The following is a 25,518-nucleotide window of genomic DNA, read 5'->3' as shown; positions in this document are numbered from 1 at the left end:
AAATCCTTTGTTGAAAATAGAGCGTGCACACCCATCTACCCACCCACACTTATGATCCTTCATCATGCTGGCTGAACACACTTATGCCAGGATTGCATTTTGGCAGGTGGACTAGGATATGACTGGGAGTTGTTCTGGTTTGGTGGGTAGAGGGGAAAGAGTGGCAGGAGGCAGGAAGAGAGTTTGGGGATGGTTGGGTAGTTAGCAGCTCCAAGGAAGGCAGTAGGCGTGCATGCTAGGAATGTGGGGAGGGAGGGGTGGCACATTCACAGGCTAGGCATGTGGTGCACAGGTACCGAAGGTGGTGGGGTGTAGAACACAATGAAGGTGACGTGGGGCACTGTTTTGGAAGAAGTGAGAGGACTGAGAAAGGGGAAAAGTGTTGGGTGTAAGGTATCAAAACAGTGAGTTAACAAAGATTTTGAGGCCCGGAAAGTCAAGGGGGTGAACAATGCGTTTCAAGCATAACTCCCCCATCTGCAAAGTTCATAAAAGCCGGTTGTGGAGTGAAGAACCCATTTAGCCTTGATTTGAGGCAGCCATTGAAATCTAGCATGTTGTGCCACTAGGTTGTCAATTTTATTCTTGGCCACAGTTTGGCAATGGCCATTCATTTTGGAGGGCAGCTGGTTGGCTGCCATACTATCATAAAACCCTGTGCAGTGATTATGGCAAAGTTGGTATACGACATAGCTGCTTTCAAAGGTGGCCCTGCCTCTGATGGGCAAGGACAAGCCAGAGATAGGACTGGAATAGGAAGTGCTGGGTGGGTGGATTGGACAGGTCCTGCACCTGGATCTTTCATGGATATATGATCCACACACATTTTTTAGTGTTCTAGCTCAACAAAGGCTCTATTCCAAAAGCTAGCAAGTTTCCTTCCTCTTGTGTGGATGCCTGTCAGCAACTCAGTGCTTCTATTGTTCTGTGAGTGGTCTCCTTTACTCTTAAATTATGTGCTTATAATTCCAACATTAAAAATTTCAGTGTTATTTCCATGTCAGAGAACAATGTTATTGTGAGTAGGTTTTTTTCAAAGGGGTAAATTGTACTTTCACGACTAATTTTCTCATGCAAGAAGTTATTTCCTACTAATATCTGCTAAATGTTACAAAATACTAACCCACATTACTAAGCGTCTTTAAACACATTATGCTAAATAACTGATACTTATGACATAACATCAATTCAAAATTTTAAATTACATTCTCAAATGTGCAGCAAGTTTTATTCTTACCGTTTATCACAGAGGAAATCAGTTACACTGAAGGAACGTCACTCAAAAGCTGTAAGAGAAAAAGAAACACATTACACAAACATATCTTCCTTACTTAAAAATACATGCTCTGGTCAATATTACAAAAGTTGTGCTTTGTGGAAATGTTGTAATTTTCTATCTCCTCCATATTACAAACAGGTAGAGAGCAGAGAGAGACAGACAGAGAGAGAGAGAGAGAGAGAGAGAGAGAGAGAGAGAGAGAGAGAGAGAGAGAGAGAGAGAGAGAGAGAGAGGGGGGGGGAGAGGAGGGAGGGAGGGAGCATGTGTTGGGGATTGTGAAGGGCCTAGAAAACTGATCTGGTTGTTCAAACAAAGTAACTAATTACAAATACGAAGAATCGTAAGTTCAACAAAATGTTAGGATAATCATACTTCTCAATTGCATATCTGTTTGCTGCAACCCAGTACAGTTTTTTTTTTTTCAAACTTTTTTTTTTCTTCCCCCCCCCCCCCCCCCCCCCCTCTCTCTCTCTCTCTCTCTCTCTCCCCTTCAATCACTGCTGCACACCACCTTTCAACGTCACATCATTTGAAGTTCTCTTGAGTATTTCTAAGAGGTGAAAACTGTATTGTATTAAGTGTAAGCAAGCCTACATAATACTCATAAATCCTCACTGTTTACTCCAAGATGCAAGGCAGAGGTGACTTTGTAGTGTATTTGAGTTTAATTACTGGTCATTCTTACTCCCATTTCAATGTAAATTTCCAAAATTATCACTTTTGGATCTGAAAAAGAGAGAATGTGATTTCCTCTACCAACAGTTGAGTGTGGATTTATTTTAGTGGACTGCAGGGGTTAAGAGCTTTGGCTCTATTCCTTGTTTGATCTTTTAGTTTCAGACTGGTGATAGAGATCCTAGATTTCATCTCAGTAACAATTCTGTCCACAAATCCATTACCTCTGACCTAGAAATGCATGGACACAATGATCTCTCAGTTCAACAGTCAAGTGATGTGGCACCTATCTTGTGGACACATTATTGAAATGTAACGCATCATGGATAATATTATTTGCTGACTAACACTTATATCCAAAATAGTGGCTATTTCACCGACAGCCATACACCATTTTCCTTAACTAACTCTTGCACTGCAGCAATCTTTTCATACGTCACTTCATGGTGCACTAGACCCAGGTGCAGAGCATCTTACACAGAAGTTATGCCTGAAGCTATCTGCACTACTGTAATGCTTGCTGCAGGGAAATTTATGAATCATTGTACTGTGCTTTCATCTTGCTATGAATTTCCACAAGTTTAACAGCTTCACAATTCAAAGAAAACTTATCACCAATTGCTGTTCCAATGTGGTGCAATTCAACAATGGGATTGTCATTTTTGAACTAAAACAGCTTCCTTTTCCGTTGTGATACAACAACAGGCTGTCAACTGACAAATCAATAGGAAAACTTTTGATTTTCATTGCACTTTCAAGGTTTGCACTAATTCACCCTCATATTTATTAATATGTTATGCTAGCTGAAGGTGATAGTTACCACAAAGCATTCAAGTCAATGCATTTTGATTTACTGATTCAACAATATCCATCAGCCGCCTCACCAAAAGTCTTCTTGGACTGTATAAATACAAACTATGAATGTGGCTATTATCCAGTTGTTTCATAGACACCACCAACTAGCCTTGCATAATGCTGTATTTCAAGTCAATGATGTGCTGGACCACGCCAACCCTGCAACATGCTACGTCTACATCTGCATCTATGTGCTTATTCTGCTATTCACAATAAAGTGCCTGGCAGAGGGTTCAATGAACCACCTTCAAGCTGTCTCTCTACCGTTCCACTATCTAACGGTGTGCAGGAAAAACAAGCACTTCAATTTTTCTGTGCGAGCCCTGATTTCTCTTATTTTATCGTGATGATCATTTCTCCCTTTGTAGGTGAGTGCCAACAGAATGTTTTCGCAAGCGGAGGAGAAAACTGGTGATTGAAATTTCATGAGAAGATCCCGTCGCAATGAAAAACGCCTTTGTTTTAATGATTCCCACTCAAATTGACATATCAAGTCTGTAGCACTATCTCCCCTATTTCGCAATAATACAAAACGAGCTGCCCTTCTTTGTAGTTTGTCGATGTCATCTATCACTCCCACCTGATGCAGATCAGGAACAATGGAGGGCCTCCAACACTTCCTTGGAGAACGCCGGATATTACTTCTGTTTTACTCCACGAGTTTCCGACTATTATTACAAACTGTGATCTTTCTGACAGGAAATCGCGAATCCAGTCGCACAACTGAGGCAATATTCCATAGGCATGCAGTTTGGTTAGAAAACTGCTTGTGAGGAACAGTGTTGAAAGCCTTCTGGAAATCTAAAAATATGGAATCAATTTTACATCCTCTGTCAATAGCACTCATTACTTCACGAGTATAAAGAGCTAGTTGTGTTTTGCAAGAACAATATTTCCTGAATGCGTGATGACTGTGTCAATAAATCTTTTTCTTTGTGGTACTTCATAATGTTCGAATACAGTGTATGTTCCAAAACCCTACTGCAAATTGATGTTAGTGATACGAGCCTGTAATTCAGCATAAAAAAGGGCGAGACTTCGTTCCCCACTTGCACAGTGCAAACATAGACCGTTTTCCTAGGATGCAGACAACACAGTGCTTTGTGGGCTCTACCTGTGGGAAATGATTGCAAGCTTGCTTGCTTTGGGAGGTATCTGTCCTGCACGTCGCAGCAATTTGCTTGGTTGGAGGACTGGAGAAAGTCTAACAGCAGCAGCAGCAGCAGCAGCAGCAGCAAACTACTAGGCAACAGGTGCACTATCTGTTTCATGCTTACAGGCAGTAAGAGAGGAGGTAATTCTCCTGACCTAATTACTGAAACAATCACCAGTTACACTACTGGCCATTAAAATTGCTACACCAAGAAGAAATGCAGATGATAAACGGGTATTCATCGGACAAATATATTATACTAAAACTGACATGTACCGACATGTGATTACATTTTCACGCAATTTGGGTGCATAGATCCCGAACAACCAACTCTGGCCATAATAACGGCCTTGATATGCCTGGGCATTGAGTCAAACAGAGCTTGGATGGCGTGTACAGGTACAGCTGCCCATGCAGCTTCAACATGATACCACAGTTCAAGAGTAGTGGCTGGCGTATTGTGACGAGCCAGTTGCTTGGCCACCATTGACCAGATGTTTTCAATTGGTGGGAGATCTGCGGAATGTGCTGGCCAGAATAGCAGTCTAACATTTTCTGCATCCAGAAAGTCCCGTACAGGACCTGCAACATGCAGTCGTGCATTATCCTGCTAAAATGTAGGGTTTCGCAGGGATCGAATGAAGGGTAGAGCCACGGGTCATAACATCTCTGGATTGTAACGTCCACTGTTCAAAGTGCCGTCAGTGCAAACAAGAGGTGACCGAGACGTGTAACCAACGGCACCCCATACCATCACGCCGGGTGACACGCCAGCATGGCGATGATGAATACTCGTTACCAATGTGCGTTCACCGCGATGTCGCCAACACGGATGTGACCATCATGATGCTGTGAACAGAACCTGGATTCATCCGAAAAAATGACATTTTGCCATTCGTGCACCCAGGTTCGTTGTTGAGTACACCATCGCAGTCGCTCCTGTCTGTGATGCAGTTCAAGGGTAACCGCAGCCATGGTCTCCGAGCTGATGGTCCATGCTGCTGCAAACGTCGTCTAACTGTTCGTGCAGATGGTTATTGTCTTGCAAACGTCCCCATCTGTTGACTCAGGGATCGAGACATGGCTGCACAATCCATTACAGCCATGTGGATAAGATGCCTGTCATCTCGAATGCTAGTGATACAAGGCCGTTGGGATCCAGCACGGTGTTACGTATTACCCTCCTGAACCCACCGATTCCATGTTCTGCTGACAGTCATTGGATCTCGACCAACGTGAGCAGCAATGTCATGATATGATAAACCGCAAATGCAATAGGCTACAATCCGACTTTTATCAAAGTTGGAAATGTGATGGTACGCATTTCTCCTCCTTACACGAGGCATCGCAACGTTTCACCAGGCAATGCCGGTCAACTGCTGTTTGCGTATGAGAAATCGGTTGGAAACATTCCTCATGTCAGCATGTTGTAGGTGTCGCCACCGGCGTCAATCTTGTATGAATGCTCTGAAAAGCTAATCATTTGCATATCACAGCATCATCTTCGTGTCTGTTAAATTTCGTGTCTGTAGCACATCATCTTCGTGGTGTAGCTATTTTAATGGCCAGTAGTGTACGTTGAATGGCTGCTTCTCTGCCTCCAAGGATGAGCATCTTGTCGAGTTGGCATGTGAACAGCATATTTTGTGGAACATGGCTGACATGTTGAAAAACTAAATTCAAGAGGAGTTAATTGGGCAGATATCAGAAGAAAAATGAATGGAACATGCAAGATGAAATGTCTTTGATTATGTCCAATGTAATACATTTCTAAATGTATTTGTACTGAGCTCGTAATCACAGATATAGTGAATCCCTCAGCTTTGGCGAAAGCACTGACACCGAAGAAGGTCGTCATGTTGTCCTCTGACAGTCCATTAATTTCTGATACACTTGCATTATAAGGCATTGGGAACTGGCAGTGTTCTGCCTAATTGAACAACTGTTTTGTTACTAAAACATTATACGCTTGTTGTTCTTCACGATGTAAGAACATTTTTCAGACCGCTTTGCACTTCCTGGGTACTCTTCCCAATAATATACAGTCATCGTTCTCTTCCGTAACTTCCATGTACTTTCAGAGTACCAAAATTAACAGATTTTTACATGTAACACAACACTACATGTTTTACCTTGGCTGTCTCTACCACTACTGTCTCATTGCACTGCTCCTATAATAGCAAAATGTACCTCTTAATGGAACGAACTCTCATCACACCAACGAACCACAAATACTGCTCTTGGCTAGGGTAAGCTGTAGCACCCATCAACTTCCAACTAACTGTAAAAATGAATTAAAACCTTTCCAAAACTACTTCTCACTTTGACCCTTCGCCCCCGCCCCACGGAAAGTGTAAAGGGAGAAAGTTCGTCACTTACTACATTTCAGATGCTGGTTTGCTAAAAATTCCAAATCATCTGTGACATTTTAACTTATTGCTTCACAGTTACTGACTTTTGGCCAGGAGGTTTGTACATGTCATCAACATGTACCACTGAGGTCAACTATAAAATTATGCTTTTTAACAACACAATATTTAGGAGATGTGGCATGATAAACACTGAGTATTGTGAAAAAGCAACCAACTTTTCTTAAAAGCTTTTTCTGAATTAGAAAAATGCATCAGAAGGTAGTTCTCATTTAATTCTATAATGTACAGTTGCCAAATCAGAAATACCACTTTCTTTTTTTACGTTCTAATGTGCACTGCCCCCTGCCTAGGAAATCATTTCATACAGTGTCCTGCAGCCAGCAACAGACAGCTTAAGATGCAAGTGTACTCCACAGAAACTATGATAAATTTCTGCACCTAGGAAAACAAAGCTTAAGTAAGCCAAAAAGGGCCAAAGCCGTGCAGGATAACCAGTCACCAACCAGCCATCTCCCAAAATGGTGTACAATTTATCCTGTACACCTGTATTACCTAAAAATCACTAATCTCATACAAATATTATAAATTTTAAGATTTTTTACTCTACCTCACAATACTGTTACTGCCTTTTATGTACTACTGACTTCTCTTACAGTTCTCAGTATTCCCTCTTCCCACTTTCATCAAACGCATATTATTGTCAAAATAGTTGCGGAACTTTTAAAGATATGCAGATATCTAGTGTTTAAATAAATATGGATCAAAATCAACAACCTTTAACAATGGTGAAGGAAGCAATATAGCTTCATATCGCGAGTTATGAAGTGACAATGTTTGGAGAAGCATCACTGTGACCGAGTCTGAGTCTGGATTTTATCAGACACATAGTATTAATTTGGGGACCGGACGGGGGGGGGGGTTTATGCTTAGCCTTATTAGTTCATGAGGAATATATTAATAGAATCATTGAAATCTCATGAACAACTTGCTCATGAGAGAAAGGAGTCATCCGATTTGGGGAGGAAGGTAGAAGAAATTAACTTTGACCTTTTTGAAGGAAGACTCTGCAAACTTGCTTAAAATGAGGTAATGCATAAAAAATGATACCTAAATGTTAACCACACCACTAGAATCATTGTACTTGGAAACTGCTCGTTAGTAACTGATATTTTATTATTGTTTCTACATTTCCACAAAACACTTCACTTCATGAAATTTAAGTTTATATGTGTCGACACTTGCTAGCACTGAATTTTTCTGATTGTACTGAATTTAATCATCTGCTAAGCAGAAAGTTGGTTTTTACATAAAGATAATTGGAACACAAATTCGACAAATGTTAAGGAAATCTTCCCATCAATATTCACAATGAGATCATGCAATATGTTAATTAAATTTTATGTTTTGAGTATTTTGACACTGGTAACAGCACTGAGTAGATCCTAAAATTAAAATTATATATACCCAGCACCATATGTTTGATGTAATAATGCTAGTAAAATTTCCAGTGATGGACTTCCTTAATGTGTAAGAAGAATGAATAAAAAAAGAAGGGATTACAACTCCGTAACATCTCTGTCACAACCTAAAATACACAAAAATGGCTCTGAAAACTTCATTTTAAAAAATCACAAGATGTAACCTTATGAATCAGAAACCATGAGTAACTTTCTATGGATGCAATATTCACAACAAAGACCTTTTGTCTCTTGTTTGGACAGACTTCAGAGAACTACAACTTTTGTAAACACTACAACAATACACACAAAAATTGTGTATCTTCAAAGAGAACTTCCCATTTATCAAGTTTAGTGCAATGTTGCAGAAGATGAACTTCTTCCACTGAACATAAATGCATCCATCTTCTCCCAATCAAATGTCTGCAAGTTTCCATGTCAGTAGTACTGCTTTTTAAAGACTAAAATGGAAGGTAACAACTAAGCAAAAGATCTTCAAAGTGTCTTCCATTACATTACTCAGTATCTTGATGGACTCTTCCATAATGAAGGGGGAAAAAAGTCTAACAATCTTTACTGTTGCAGTTCCAGGGATGGAAGGAAGGTCAGAATTAATTTATTGTATACATAATTTGAGGGGGCAAAAGCTCGGATTGGACGAGAAAGGAAGAAAATAGCCCACCATTTTTGGTTAAGAAAACCAGTAGCATTCACTTCCAGTGATTAAATCCTCATGACCAGATAGTAATATGAGGATCACTCCTTGCAAATAACAACCAATGGACAATTTCTTTTAATGTTGCTCCAATTCAAACAGACCAACAAGGAACTTGAGGAAGCAGGGCACAGTGGTTCAACTCACAAACGCACTGAAATTTTAATCTATGGGCTTTGTATTCTTCTGTCACCTTCTGGCTATGTTTGCATTAATGAGCAGTTAGTTTAGAAAACCATGGTACAAATCACATAGCTTTTCTTTGCATCTCCTCAGCAGTTTTAGTTGCACTACGGTGATGAAAATCCATAATACTAACATGACTCAGGAAAGTGCTTCCAATTAACCCATTAGACAAGTTGAACATCTCCACCAGTGTCACAATGAGCTGAACCCCTATCGCTATCTACTGCTTCCTTCCTCTATTCAGTCCACATTACTAATTTAATCTTTCTTTTGCATGGCACATTGTTTTCATCATCTTATACATGGTGTACATAAGTCCAGGAACACTTTCAATTACTTATTGCACAAGAATGAAACATTTTACAGATATCATACATAAGTCATTTTGAAGAGAAACCCTGAAAGTTTTTTTCTTGCATGTATACCGCCAAAACATAGTTTGGCAAATTTGCCGATAGTCACACAAACATGGCGAGTTCAGGTGCGGTGCGAGATTTCGATGTGTTGGAGTTCGACAAAAACAAGTGTGTTACAATTGCTCAACCGAAGTTTTGAACGGAGTATGGTAAAAAGCCACTAACAAGGAAAGCCATTTACTATTGGCACAACAATTTCGTTATGACAGGTTGCTTGTGCCCAGCAAAGAGAAGGGCCCCAGTGTAAGTGAAGTGAATGTGGACGGTGTACGAGAGACAGTCATAAGGAATCCAAAGAAATCTGCAAGTCATACATCCCATGAACTCTAAATGGCTCCAGTGACAGTGTGGAAAGTCCTGCAACAGAAACTATCTATGAAACCATTCAAATTGGAGGTAGTGCAGAAGCTCAACGACGCATCGATGGATCGGCTGTACTACAGAAGGGCACAGCTGTTTCATAAAATGGCTTCCCCGATCACCAGATCTCAATCTGTGTGACTTTTTTCTGTGGGGACACATTAAAGATCTGGTGTAAGTACCACCTCTACCCTGTTGTATAGCAGAGCTCTGGGAGAGAATAAGGGAAGTGACTGCCACAGTCAACAATGCCATGTAGGGACGGGTATGGCAAGAATTCGATTACCGTATTGACGTCTGCCGCGTCACTCGTGGTTCGCATATTGAACGTTTGTAAAAAGAAAAATTCAGAGTCTTTCTTCAAAATGCAATATGTATGAAAGTTCTTGTGCAATAAATAATTTAAAGTGTTCCTGCACTTTATGTACACCCAGTATGTATAGACAAAAAAACTCTGCTCTTGGTAGCCTGAATATTAAGAACTGGATGGTCTCAAATCTTTTCTTCTATACTAAATGATTTACATCTACATTTTCATGCATTGTGTGCTGGTTAAGTGCTCAGGATTATTACTGTCTCCAGAACCTCTCTTTTTGGTTTCTACTGTAGTTTTCCCACACTAAACTCGTGTTGATTTCCACTTTATTTTACTCCTCGAAACCACTACTGAGTTTAACACTGAAATCTTTATGTTCTCTATATTCACCAATTCACACATCCACTTCTCCTACACCAACATCATTGCCCAACAATACTATCTGCAATTTATACAACTGCAGCTTATCAGTTTTCTAATACTTTCTCTACTCTATCTTCTGCACTCTTCTTCAGGTAAAGAAAGGATTAATACAAGATGTGGAAGTATAGAATCAACAAGAAGATTAAAAAGTATTTTGATGTGTTGTTCACACAAATTACATAACTGTTGCTGCATGGATACACACATCACTTTTGTGCAACAATCCATCAGCAGCAAAGAAGGTAGACTTAAGTAAAACAAGACTGTTTCCAACATATTTACAACAGCAATGGTAATCACCCATGAAGAATTAGGGAATACAAGTTAAGAGAAGCAACGTGAAACATTTGAACATACTCAAGATGAAGCAATCTGATATCACCAAAAGACTAGTAAAGATGTTTTCTTCATTCCACACACATCTCCTCATTCACAATCAGGGCTGTGTAACATTTCAATCTTTAATAAACAGTACTATGAAATTTTACTTTTGTATGTTATATTTAATACATGTCATTGATGCAGCAGGTTATTCACTTTACTATTGCTTATATTTATTCCATGAAGCAGACCGAGTCATTCTTATATTCGTGGCAAAAACCTCTTTCGATATCTTCACTTTCTACAAAGCATTAACAAGGGAACTAACTGTAAAGATTTTTGTGGAGGGAGAAGCAAAGGACACACACAGACAAATTCTTTGAATCATGTTTACCTCTCAGGCTCCTGACACATATGAACACAAACAAGAAGTATCCATAGATAGCAACTTCCTCACTTAGCCAATTACCTGGCCCTCAGTAGTGAAATTTATTAGCACCAATTGTCATATTCCAAAATGTTTATTGTAAATCTCCAACATACATGTGAAGGGAACTCAGATCGAGTAAGCAAAACAGTACAAGAGCCCACTTACAAAAACAACAAGTTAATATGGCATACCCTAAGAACGTCAAGCTAGTGAAGGGCAGGTACTCTGCTCCCACATCAATATTAACTACATAAATAAATTTTCAAAAATAATAAGATTCCAAATTCAATTTGCCCTTAGGGTTCCCATATTTGCAGTTTTTTAATGTAAACATTATTCAATAACTTACTATCTCAGTAATTCAGTAAATTTTGCATCCTTCACTTTAGATTAATTTAACATAGATGTTTGTTTATTGTATTGGGGGATTTCCACATATACTGTACTTAGCTTCAGAGATTCTGTAGTTGGGGTTTTTGCACCTAGTGGCACCCAACATTTTTTTACTCCACATCACATTTTTGCATTTTGCTGGATTAAGGCAAACAGTGTCTTACAAACCCTGGCAGTGCTTTACTACAGGCACAATGTAGTCTACAGTGGCAGAATTCCATGCCTTTTCATTACAAGACTACCACACAAATACAAACATTATGCTCAGAGACTTTTCCCTAGTGACAATACAAGGTGCTCTGAACTAGCTTAAAAAGAAATACTCTTCTGAGTCCCCAACACAGTGCTTATGACATCTGACTCTTGCATTCTTAAAAGCTGACACAGTTTAGACAAGTCAAGAACATATTTGGTAACTGATTGAGGTTTGTGTTATTCCAGGATGTAGTAGAATCTAGTGTGTGAAAAATGGGTTCCCTCTACCTGAAGTGACCTGCCATTCCTATTTAACCTTCCCCAACCTATCTGTCTCTTAACCCCAAGATGAATAACTAGTAGTTCTGAACACTACAATAATGTGTACTTTTATGTGTTCCTATAAGCAGTATTAATATTTCACTTTTCAAAGACAAGTACTGGACAGTAATTCTGTCTTCTGATTTTGTAGCATCTTCAAAGTTGGAGATCTTTACTTCTGAAACTATTAAAAGGAACATTTTTCACATGACTGTACACTGGCCTCGTATGTGTTATGCACTACACCTAATCAACCACAAACTGATCCTTCTTTGGGTTGAATTTTCCTGCATCTGTCACTCACACTGAAAGTTTCTTTGTACCTTACTGAGATCAATAAAGAAAATAACCTTAAGGAGTTTTGGTCAAAATAACAGTAGCAACCTAGAAATTAACTGACCACACAGCAACTGACAAATATATATGTGAAAACAAGGAGAAGTGTGCACACAGAACCAGAGAGGGGGGCCACGTTTATGTTCAATACCCATTTATGCCATTAGTACATACTGTCTCTGAATAAAAGAGATTGTTCACTCTATTTGTAGCCACTGTGAAGGAATCAGTCTGCTTGGGAAGTTATACCTCTGACTGAACACACAATACTGTTAAAAATTCATATATACCCAATCAGGTACGTTGCACCAATGCTCCATCACTAAGATTCAGAACAGACCAACTGGGACCATACACATGTCTATATAATATTTCAGTTTTTTCTTTGTATGTCTTGGTCATGTAATTATGACAGTCTGAAATTTAAAAAAAAATATTTTAACATACTACAGCCCTGATTGTGTCCTGGTCTGGAAGAGCCATCACTGTACATAATTACTTTGAGATGTAAGTGTACGTGCGTGTTGGAGAGCGGATGTCAACGTGCACCATAGACGTTTGCTGCTGGGGCGTTCCTTCTGGCGGGTTGCAGTTCAGGAAATCCCATACTAGAATGGTGTCGTCATGAGAGCTGCTAACAATTTGGAACTCATCAAACTGGAGGCGGAAGACTCTTCCCGTATGTTCCTAGAAAGCAAAACTCAAGATCAATGAAACTGTTATTTAAAATATATTACCAGCCATTTATCTGCATAGAAACAGATTCTCTAAGCAAACTTAAGGTTCTGTTAAAATTGAGAGCACATACAAAAGATGATTTTCTTTAAACCACTAATGAAAGACTAGGAAAAGATCATGAGAAGGTTCAGAAACACACAAGACTGAAAATGTCACCATTTTTATGCCCTCTATTAGTTATATTCCACCAAGGACCTTACAAAAACTATTATACACGTAACTGCCTACAGCACGTAATGTAGAATCACAAGTTCTGACACATTGAATTTGTTGGCGGAACAGAAAAGTTAAATTTTTAGTTTAGTTGGCTGCAATATTCACCAAATTAATTTCTTCAAAAGTTAGGCACAACTTAAAAATTCTGTAATGTTTGTGCTTCTGTCCATGTAAATAAGAGTGTAACACATCGGATACCATAAACCCTATTTTAGCCTAAAAACAGTCTTTTGAAACCAAAATTTATTATTGCTATCAAAGGCTATAAACAAAACCAAAGGTAGGTGTGTGTGTGTGTGTGGGGGGTGGGGGGTGGGGGGCGAGGGCGAGGGAGGGGGGAGGGGGGGAGGGGGGAGGGGAGGGAGGGGGGAGGGGAGGGAGGGGGGAGGGGAGGGAGGGGGGAGGGGATAATGATTACAATTCAACAGTGTGCAGGCCATCTTGGCTTAACTTACCACAAGAGTTCGTAGGCACAACGTACTTGCAGGAGCACGAGGATCTAAGGCAGCTACCAAGTCCCAGACCTTAATTTTCCTGGAAAAAAAAAAAAGAGTGTGTTGACACTCTAGATTTACTCCAGTAATAATGCAGTGGAAAAAAAAAAAAAAAAAAAAAAAAAAAAAATAATCACGAGTTACATAAATATTTCAATCACAAGTACAAAACTATGGTGAAACTTCCCATTACATAGCACACCAATCAACATAAAAGTAAATTACACAATTTTTATTGCAACCCTCAATCAAATCATCTTAAGAAACTGGAGTAAAGAAACCATTTCTCCAACACTGACCCAATGCACACACTATTCAAATCATTTTGACACACACTGACATGCACCTAGTATATAACAACAGAGCATTTATTACTTACCCATCGTATGCACCGCTGACAATCCTTTTGCTGTCAAACCTAATACACCTAACCAATTCTTCGTGGCCTTCAAGAACACGTAAACAGGCTCCACATTCAATGTCCCAAAGTCTGTAACAGTCATACTTTAATAAAAGATGTTGTTCTAATTAAAAAACAGTAGGTAATACATTCATAATCTCAAACTTTTGTCAAACTTCAGTAATCCACACCAGCACAATTCTCAAAGACATACTACATGTTACAGTGGTGAAGTTCAAAAATGGTTCAAAATGGCTCTGAGCGCTATGGGACTTAACATCTGTGGTCGTCAGTCCGCTAGAACTTAGAACTACTTAAACCTAACTAACCCAAGGACATCACACACATCCATGCCCGAGGCAGGATTCGAACCTGTGACCGTAGCGGTCGCGTGGTTCCAGACTGAAGCGCCTAGAACCGCTCGGCCACCAGCGGCCGGCAGTGGTGAAGTCAATATTACATTTTTGACATGCAAAAATCTTAAGATTATAATTTAAATGATGGAAAGTCCAGAATATAATATCCAGATTGTTAAGAATCAGGATATAATATCCAGATGGGTAAGAATGTAATTTGTGTTTTTCGGTGTCTCCATTCCACACATATCAACTTTTATTTCAAGAAAACTATCATTGTGGATTTACGAGATGGGCAGACTTATAAAAGAAAGCTAGCAATAAATGCTCAAAATTATCAAGAACTATTTCAGGAAATAGGTGCCTCCACTCTATACAGCTTCGTCACAACACAGAAGCACTAATGGGCCTAACAAGCATTGGAGTGTTTTTTGGAATTAGAATTTCTTTGTAGTGGTCCAGTTTCCATGTTTTCTATGGAAAAAGTACCGTATTTACTCGAATCTACGCCGCACCTGAAAAATGAGACTCGAATCAAGATAAAAAATTTTCTCGAATCTAAGCCGCACCCGAAATTTGAGACTCTAAATTCAAGGAGAGAGAAAAGTTTTAGGCCACACCTCCAAATCGAAACAAAGTTGGCCCATTGTAATATGAGACACAATTTAGGTCGAATGAATGACGATACAGCTACAGTAGGTTCGAGTCGTAAGCTTAGCAGTTAAGCTTTACTAGGTAGCCATTGCTATGCGTCACGCGTTCCGTCCGTATTTATACGGGTACCTTTCCTTTTTAACGTGCCTCGTCTGGCTTGAATTGATTGCTTATTTTGCTTTGATCTGGTAAGTGCCGTTCTCTTTGTTATAGGTGTTTACGTCACTCTAAGCTGAAAATGCATTACTGTACTGTGTCATAAGTTGTTTGTCGCATTCTGATGAGTGTTTACGGCCTGTACCCGCTCGCGGCATGGCTTGTTTTTGTGCGCGCTACCGCCGCTTACAATAAAAAAAAGAGAGGAATCGATTCATAGGAAAACAATGGCAAGAGACTGCTATTTGTTGTTACTTACACCGCAGCTTTCTTTGATAATGATCAACAAGAACCAAATAATAGACTGCTTTTGATAGAAAGCGTTCTGAACGAGAGTTTAGCGAAAATTTTTCTCCGTTTGAAAATCTTTGCAGACGCCTCTTTAGTACATTACATTCTGCACAGAAATTAGAGTCATCTTAGATTTAAAAATCGAGTCAATTGCCGTGCTTCATTTCTGACTGTATCACTGTTAGGCATAAGAATAATACGAATATAAACATGACATTATATGTATATTCTTCCGCGTTTGCTGTTGTCTCACCCTAGTTTTGTAGTTTATTAGGCAGACAGGATTTAAACGAGATAGCAGCAAACACGAAAGAATACACGGCAAAATGTTTATATTCGTATTATTCTTATGGCGAAGAGAATACTGTATGTGATTCACAATTCATAAAAGTTCCTATTAGCAACCATCTCTTCCCACAGGTAGGGAAAAATTCAGAACGTAGGGTTGGCCATATTGACAAAACATCCCAGTCTTGCCAGTCGGATTTTTGTAGTACATCGAAATGCTGCTACATTTGAAGATGAACAATACGGAATTTGTATTTACTTCGTGGATAATGTATAAAATGCAGTGGTCGAAACTCTGGGCGGAGAAGGAGGCTCGTCTTCCGCCCTTTTTTTTAAATTTATTTACTGACGCGGAGGTTTTGGCGCTAGTATTTATCTTTGTGCCGGCAAAGCATGCCCATGCAGCGCTACATATAATCGACGGCGGAAGTCAGTTGTGGCGGCACCTACCAACATTTTTCAGAACTTCCGCTTACTTTGCACTCGATTCTAAGCCGCAGGCGGTTTTTTGGACTACAAAAACCAGAAAAAAAGTGCGGCTTAGATTCAAGTAAATACGGTATATGCTGCATATCTGAGATTCATCAAATATTACCACAGCATATGATTACGTACAACAAAAATTGAAGATATATTTTAATACTGGATGTTACTGCTGGTCGCTGATGAAACTGCGAAACCGTAAATCTGCACGAGAAAATACAAAGAAAAATTATGGTACTCAGAGCTCTCTGTACCTACTTCATGGTGAAATGCTCTTTATCTTCTAATGGTCATACTTATTGCAATATTCACATTTAAGTAAGACACTGTGCGAAGTTAAAAGTTTGCAATGAAAAATATGGCACACACACACACACACACACACACACACACACACACACACACACACACACACCCCTACCTTACGTCACTGCATATGAAATTTAGCTAACAAAGTGAATTGTTCTACCTCCAGTCTTGAGAAAATGGGTTTCACGTAGCACGCTTACTTCCAAATGCATGCACAAGAGAAAGAAATATTGATTACATACCTTATATCTCATACCATTCCAGGTATCAAAATGGGAAGTGAGTATTTTGCCATTTGGTTAACATTTGGAACTTTCTTATCTACATCGACAGAGCTGAAGCCGTATACCTTTTTTTAAGATTCTTTTCAATCCACTACCGTAATTTTTTTAGAAAGTCATCAATAGCTAGTGAAAAAACAATTTGGTAGTATAAAAATAAAAGTGAAATTTCTTTTCTTTTGTTACTGCTATCCAACACAATGAGAACTTCTGTAAAGATATTGACCTCTCCTATCATCTATTGCTTGTTTAATATGACACTTTTTCAACATTCTGTGGCAATAGCTACTGCAAGACGAGTTTGGGAAAAGAGGCAAAATTTAATGTGACCTCTAGATAAATGAACCATATGCATTACTCAAAACTCATCACTATTTACACTTCTGTAGTGGAAAAGTGTAACACGTCAGATAAAAATAAATCTGCCCATTATATTGCAATTTCCAGGGTATTCTAAAATCCAGCTTACCTTTAGCAATGAACAGCTGGAAGAAACTTACTAAAGTATTATATTTCTACACTCTAACAAGTGAAAAAGTGGAACAAGTAGCATACCATCTTCCCATTCCCATCCATGTACAGAGTGAGCCAATGAATCATCTTACTACAAATATCTTTTAATTCGGCAGTTAATCTGACAGTCAAATTTCTGGCAAGGTTCTGCAAGTTGCCATTGTGTTCACAGCTTCAGAGTTACAAAAGAGTTTTACCAAGTCAGTTTTACTCTGCAGCAAAAATGCAGCCTCTCTCTATTCTATCTTCAACACATCAAATGACAATTAAGATGAAGAAGATCACCACTATACTCTGAATGGGGATAGAAACAGAAAGATGGTACAACATTTTCTGCAATTTATTTTCATATTTCTCAGATGAAGAACAGAGAGAAAACCCACTGCTAAATTTCCACTTCAGCTGCTCATAATTAAAAATAAGACAAGTTAAATTATTCCGCCAAAGTGCAACACAACTGGCATGTTATTTTTGTCTGAATTGTTAACCTTTCCTCATTCGAAGAAGCATTATCATTTATGAGTAACGGCTATGTTTTTCTCGTGACACATTTAATTTTGCTTCTTTTGCCAAAACACAGTGTAATTTGAACAAACTGGACTTGCAGTAGTTATTGCAACGTAATTGTTAAACAGTGTTGTATTAAACAAGCTACTGGCAACAAAGAGGTTAATAGCTTACAGAAAACCTCAATGGTATTCAGGAACATAGAAGTAAAATGTTATGTTTTAAAAATGGAATATCCCGGAGGGAATGTAACAATATTACAAAAAGAGCAGTTGTTACTATCTATATAGCACAGATACGGAGTTGCAGATAGGCACAGCAAAAAGACTGTCAAGTCACAATGTAAGCTTTTGGCCAACAAGGCCTTTGACACACACACACACACACACACACACACACACACACACACACAGAGAGAGAGAGAGAGAGAGAGAGAGAGAGAGAGAGAGAGAGAGAGAGAGAGACCACCCCTCAAAGTGGTCTTGTGACAAATTCAGTATGATAGCTAAATTTCATATGCAACACCATATGGTGTAATATGTACCAAACACAAAACCATAGCAACCCACATTTTTCATTGCAAGCTTTTTGAGTTTCACACAGTGTCTTACTTAAATGTGAATATCGCAATAAGTAGGAGCATTAGTGAGACGACGAGCATTTCACCATGAAGCTGACCTATACTACCACTACAAGCAACATAAAACTCAATTCTTTTACCAAATAACTTGTGTAAATTTGCTTAAGAAAGATTGCAGAACATGTGTCTCAATTCTGTCAGTGTAGAACGTTGCTAGCCAGTACGCCACAAGCAGGCAAAGAATCTCTCTTGCATCTCACCAGCAGCTATGAGACTATGCCCGTTGGCACCACCACCTGGCTGTCAGTGTGCGCTGTCTCAGTCGATAAGAAGGGGATATTTTCCGTGTTGGTTCAAGCCGCCTCATGCTGCCCCACACATTGCAATAAGGAAGCACACTACGCACACACGCACGCACACACGCACGCACTGCAAATTCACAGCCTATATGCAAGTGAGTGAGAGAGTGCGGTATCACTGTGGACAAGTGTGACATTCCCTAGCCATTCACAAGTGCTCACTCACTTGTATTAATAGGTAGGCCAGCATTGCTCATCTTTGGTAACTTTCATCAACGTTTATTGAGTCACCCCCTTCACATTGAAAAGATATTTAAAGTAAGTTTCCTTTAATTTACATCTATGGTCGCAAACTTGTTTTTAACAGATTACCGGTTTTGGTCTATAATTACCATCATCATATCTGTTTTATAAAAACAAGAGTCCTAATGTAACTGCAGCCATAGTGGCAACGTCAAATGTTAAATACAAAATCAGCACCAGCATCATCAAATATATATAAAAACATGCACAAATTGCCGTCAGTAGCAGTACTGTTCAAAACGAGCGATGCTGGTGCTGATTCTGCATTTAACATTTCACAATGCCACTATGACTGCAGTACATTAGGACTCTGTTTTTATAAAACAAATATTATGATGGTCATTATAGACTGAAAATGGTAATCTGTTAACAAAAAGTGTGACCATATACGTAAATTAAAGGAAACTTATTGTATAAGTGGGTTGCTGTTTTATTCGTGACAATGTTGCAGCTTGTGATTATAGAGTAGTAATAGACCTGTAATTTCTGACTAATTTCCCCAAAGACTGCAACAATAATAATATTACAAAGGAAACATAAAAAGACACCCTGTTAATGGAAAAATTAAATCTTAAGTTCGTTAACATTGTTTTAATGTTTCCTAACTCATGCAGTAAACTGGGCAAAAATAATTCCTCCCTGGAATTTCAAGACTCACTAAGTTTTTTCTTTTTCCTCAGTGTTGAACAGAGAAATTCTGATTGCATTTTGACAACCTAATTATCTCTCTACACTGGAGCCAAATATGGAACAATATATTTCCACTTCACTATCTTCTGTTCCACAAGTAACAGCAGTGGAACACCGAAACCATTTCCACAGAATGTGTTACACTGATGACCAGGCTATGTGTAAACTAACTGCAGTGAGAATTAAGGGAGCAAGGGAGAGGCGGCGGGGCGGGGCGGTCGAAGCAGAAGAATAATAACCAAGACTGCACTGAGAATTTGAGAATTGTGCACAGAATTGTGGCAACAGATGGATTATTAATAGTAAATGGCCCATACTTTAGTCACTATCATAAATGAGTAAAACAGAACTGACACAGAATCACTAGATTAGAAGGTATTAAACCGCAAAATCAAAATCTTCATTCCTCAGAGATGCAGGAAAATGCAGGTAACATAAATGCCACTGAAGGTCAGGCTGCTTAGAACTATGTATTTTAGCACAAAATTGAATAACTGTTATCACAAATCAGGAAAATGAAAAATAATCATGGAATCTCACTTTCCATAGTGCTGTTGAAATAATAGTAATTTCTCCCACAGCAATTTAAGATTTATAACGAGGAAGGGCATCAAGCAAAAAATTCAAAAACGTTTACTTGAAGTTTTTTTGCCTTCATTCCTACCTTAACACCTCTTTTCCAATTACTAGAAAATACTCACATAATATCACTAAAATATAATCAGACAGAAATACATACTACAGAAAGGAAACTAAATCCAAAATCTAAGTAACATCACCTGATGGTGTTATCAGAACTCCCACTGACAACAAGATGATCTCGATACTGTAGACACGCAATTCCTCGTTTATGACCGTTAAGAGTCCGCACAAATTCACACGTTGATGTATTCCACACTTTAATAGTTCTGTCACCAGAAGCCGACACTATGTATTTTTCATCAAAGTCTACAACATTCACAGCTGCCCTATGACCTACTAACACACGCCTCAGCATGATTTCCGTTGCAGACGTCATGTCCCAAACAGCGATGGAGCGATCCTAGAAAGAGACAAGTTTTCATGAATATAGCACTCCACCAAAGCAGTGATGAATGATGCAGCAACCTCAGAAATTTAACTTACGAGTTTGTTATTAGCATTGTAGTGTCGAGGAATAGTAAAGAGTTGGAAACGAGGAATATTGTCAAAGTTTCGCTGTCTATGCTGAGAGCCAGAGGCAGTAGGTTAGGCAAGAGTTAAGAGGATTGCGCATGTATGGAATGTGTTGTCATGCAGGGGCAATGGTCTGGTTACGCATAACAGGCGAGAGAGAATTGCTTAGCACGCGGGTGTGTGTCAGATGGAGACTTTCGTAGAGTGAAAGACAGAGGTATTGCGTCAGCTGTACTGCATTTCACAACTTCGCGTAAGTCTGCCGCAACAACATGTAACTCTGTCGCAAGAACACCTAAGGGGCGAGTACGACAGATGAATCAGCAGTCTAAGTGGAACGAATGCCGTCATTACAAATGAGCATGACGTCAGGACGTCGCTCGTGCTTCCTTTAAATACGCCAGCTTTGATAGCAACAAGGCACTTGCACTCGCATTTAGACTTTCAGTTAGATGTGTACTGGGTCGCTGCGTAGCGCTCAGCTCGGTGATCGACATGGTAATCTTTATTAAGGAGATATTGCAGTAAAGGCAGCCCATCCAGCAGCAGACGTGAGGGGACAGTACCGGCTCCGGTCCTCTCTGCTGCCGCTGTCAATCATCAACCCAGGATTAGCAGACATCGCGGCAGACTCGCTCACCGGACATTGCTGACCACATCAGTGAGCCGTCGTTGAGATCGTGCGGGGCCTAGGCCCTGTGCATCCGCCGTCACAACTGGGTGAGCCGACGACGCTGGGGAACTGCAGCCCATTCCGCCCGTTCACCGCGGATGAGCCACCAGGAGGAGCAGGGAAGATGACAGGGTGGGATAGAGTACACTCCGCACTACGAGAACGCTTCTCGTGCCGACAGCACCATGGACTCCAACCCGGAGCCACCTGCTGTCCGCCGGCAAGCCGGACGCTGCCATCCACGCGCGGCCGATGGAAGGGCATTCCTCCGCTACCTCACAGCACGCGGCGCTGTGCTAGCAAGACTGCGTGGCCCGGATCTGGTGTCATTGCTACGAGTCAGCAAGGACTCTGGGAAGGTCGTTGATATCACCAAGCCACATTGTACTCGGCAGGAATAAAGATGTTATGAGTTAATAATGTTTCTTTGGCATTTCTGACGCTTCTACAGCCATTTCCTAGCATCACTTCTTTATATTTTCTTGAACAACACTAAAACCACAGTTTCTAATGGCAATGTTTCCCAGTACAAAATTGAACTACCTTAAATTTCCTAGAAGAAACACACTATCATTTTCACCATCACAAATTATTAAACGCAGTGATTTAAAAGTATAAAATTGATGTTTAATTTAAAACGAAGTGGATTAGGAACAAATATTAAATGTGTGTACCGTATCTAAGTGTGGTACTGCCATATTAAAGCATAAATTGTACTCTGGTGGCATGGTAGGACTAGGGTTGATGGATGGTGAAGGATGATTGCAAGAGGGAAGGCAGGTTGTCAGACTGGCTGTGTACTTTCCTCCTCAGTAGGTTTTCAAACTGTAGAGCAAGCAGCAAGTCCCCACCACTTACTACACTAATATATCACAAAAAGTAACTACAGTGTGTTTCACAAAGTTATACTGATCCTTCTGCAAATCACCTTATGAATCGCTGGTGATACAGTGCACTGACATGACCAGAGGACCAGAGAGCATTTGTTTTTCCACAAAGTAAACCACTGAAATGCAGGAATGAGTTACCAATAATATTAACACATATGGGGAGGTTCTACATAATCATTGCTAGAGACGAAACTGATTCTTAGTCATCCTTTATGATAGTTTTAGTATTCTTCCAGGAAGGGCAACTTCCCACCATGAGCACTGCCTGCTTTTCAGTTCAGTGACAAAATCTACCTCCCTAGCATTTACTCTCCAGTTCTCTTATGTGTGTAGGCAGAGCTTTATTGAGCTCACATGTATATGGTGGAGTAATTTTCAGTTTTTTAAAATTGAGTACTTATTTGCAGTTGCGTGAGTTACAATACAGCCCTACAACCAATGGGTAACGACTGTGCATTATCTACAGCACCTACTGCGAGTGAGGAAAACTACATTGACATAGCACAACCCTACTCAGCATTACTCACATTCAGAGACTTACGTAACTGAATCAGCTATCAAGACTATTTGTTACTCTCAAGACCATTACTCTTGTTGCATATGCTCAGCACCACGAAAAACCTACAGTAGTACAAACTATTCTTTATATTTTTAACATTTGCAGCAGTTTTCTTCAATTGTAATTTCGGTTTTGTTTCATCATAAAAATAAGAAAACTCCCATATTTTGCAACTCAAATTTATTCTTGTGTACCAAACATGTGCCACCTATTCATGTTAGGCATCTTCGTTGGTCTATAATAAACATAAAATTATTTAAGTAGTAAATTATTTGAAATTTCAACATCTGGTATAAAGATCATGTAAGGACACTTAAGAGTGACTGTACCCATTTCACATATGCAGTACATTTAATAAAAGAAAATAATCATCATATTGGGATAGAAACAGAAATGGTGGTCTTATGCCATAACAACAAAAGAAAAGACATGCTCTCTCTACAGGAAAAATGTTTCATACAGAAGGACATAATTAAAAATCAAAATATTCTCAATAACCAGAAAAGCAACAACAGAAGACAGAGTCAAACTAATCTACCATAAACAATAAAAAAAATTTAAAGAAAGAAATACAAAATTATACACTCACACTCATTACTGAAGATGACTAATAGGAATATGTGGAAAATATCTGGCACATAAGACTAAATTTCAGTTGCAAAAGACTGAAGTCGTCTTATATTTATGATGATAGATATAAGTTCACATACTGTAAATAAACTTATTAATGTGTTACCTTCTTGTAGATTTCCTATCATCTTTACCAACCACCGATACTACAAACACAACAGACATGACCTGGCGATGAGTGTTTCACTGTGGCAGTAATTGGCAAATGTAGCATTTTTCATAATTTTTGTGTGAAACACTTATCTATTTCAAATGTCTAATTTGTGTATGGAAAGACAACTTCTGGAGAGCAACCACTCGTTGCAGTTATTCAGTTTCAGAGCCAACAAATTATCTCTTTCCACACTACTATTGGCAGATTGCTGGATGCACGACAAGCTCAACAAATATCAATGACTGAAGCACAGCATGCAGCTACAGGAACATTTCACTGCATACAATGTATCGGGTGTATCACGATGAGCTTTCTTTTCTTCATGGGTAGGAGTGTGTATTTTCTGATTGTGTGCAGTTCCTTCACAGCACCAAACCCTCCCCTACAACGACATTATTCAAACATTAGACAACTCCTTCAAAGCTCAGATTCACACAGCTGCTGGTTGTTTCAAATTTTTTTCACACACACGTCATAATAATCAATCTCACAAGAAATGGATTGCTAAACATAAGGTCACGATTAGGAATTGTAAATTCAACTCTTCTTGTGGAGCCTCATTTTAAGACAAAATGCTTTGTGATCTCATTATTCAAAACCTTGCCGATATAAGAATATGGGCCGAGATTCTAAAGTATTGCATACCTGGTCTGAATGAATAGTTTAAAGTAATTGGAGCCCAGGAAGTGCAAGACTTTGCTTAACTCTCTTTTAACACACCTGTTGTTGAAACGCTGACTGTGGATAGCTGGAAGTGGCCCCAGTTTTGCAGGCCATACGATAACCACAATCACAATCAACAGCATAAACACAATGTGAGGCATTTAGCTACTTCTTTATATCATTCAAATCTTCCAAAGACTTGCATGAAATCTTATTTAATGCATGATCACAAAAACTGTTTTCATCACCTCACAGAATTTTGACACTACCATAAATCAAGGCACACACAGCAAGTGTGCTTGCACTTTAAACAAAAAGCAGAGTCTCCTCTACCCAAGTAGTGACTCAAGACAATTGAAATAGGTCACACACACACACACACACACACACACACACACACACACACACACACACACACACACACACACACAGAGAGAGAGAGAGAGAGAGAGAGAGAGAGAGAGAGAGAGAGAGAGAGAGAGAGAGAGAGAGAGCGCAACAACTCACATTCTGTGTAAAATTTGCCTCATTCTAAACAGCTCATCTCTGTTACAAGTACAGCTAAACACTTTGTCAATAACAATTCAGACAAAAGCAGTCTTCCGGAACATGAATAGTCCTATTCAAAAGTCAACCTGAAACTGTTTATCCCCCCTCCCCGCTATTTCAGTTAGAAACCGGTGCTTCATGCATACTGACTAATAACAATATTTCTCAGCAAGTGGGACATCCTCACTTACAGAAACCATGCCTGTACCTGATGGCTTACAATAGCGAAAGCACTTCTGTTCTTAGAACGTGCATTTTGCAAGCAAAATATAGAAATACTAGTAAATCAGTGCTACTCACAGTAGTTGATCCTGTTCTAGTCCCATTATTTTGGGCATGGATGCTTCAGATTTATTTGGTTTACGTATTCAGGACGATGTGCATACTACTGATATGCAGATCTCCCAAGGCAGTAATCTTCAGCCACGTGAAAAATATGGGCATTTGTTCAACAACACACAAGGATACATGAAGAATTTTCACA

The 25,518-nt window shown here is 39.4% G+C and overlaps 1 protein-coding gene across 4 annotated transcripts in view; it reads right to left on the bottom strand.

The window, feature by feature from the left end:
- The window catches only part of LOC124794726 (beta-TrCP), a 115,978-nt gene that overhangs the window by 7,232 nt on the left and 83,228 nt on the right, over positions 1–25,518 (bottom strand). Inside the window, exons 7-11 of one of the 4 annotated variants that reach the window (XM_047258363.1) lie at positions 20,541–20,803; positions 14,031–14,141; positions 13,613–13,691; positions 12,703–12,890; positions 1,238–1,286 (exon numbers count right to left, since the gene is read on the bottom strand). In XM_047258363.1, the coding sequence (XP_047114319.1) occupies positions 1,280–1,286; positions 12,703–12,890; positions 13,613–13,691; positions 14,031–14,141; positions 20,541–20,803 (648 nt within the window). In that variant the 3' untranslated portion in view covers positions 1,238–1,279. The remainder of the gene's footprint in view (positions 1–1,237; positions 1,287–12,702; positions 12,891–13,612; positions 13,692–14,030; positions 14,142–20,540; positions 20,804–25,518) is intronic. The other 3 variants (XM_047258523.1, XM_047258447.1, XM_047258606.1) reach the window with 3 other exon arrangements.

The sequence above is a fragment of the Schistocerca piceifrons genome, chromosome 1 (assembly GCF_021461385.2).
Source record: "Schistocerca piceifrons isolate TAMUIC-IGC-003096 chromosome 1, iqSchPice1.1, whole genome shotgun sequence".
NCBI lineage: Eukaryota > Metazoa > Arthropoda > Insecta > Orthoptera > Acrididae > Schistocerca > Schistocerca piceifrons.
The sequence above is the reverse complement of the archived record's forward strand: the minus strand, read 5'-3'. Positions and strand labels throughout refer to the sequence as shown.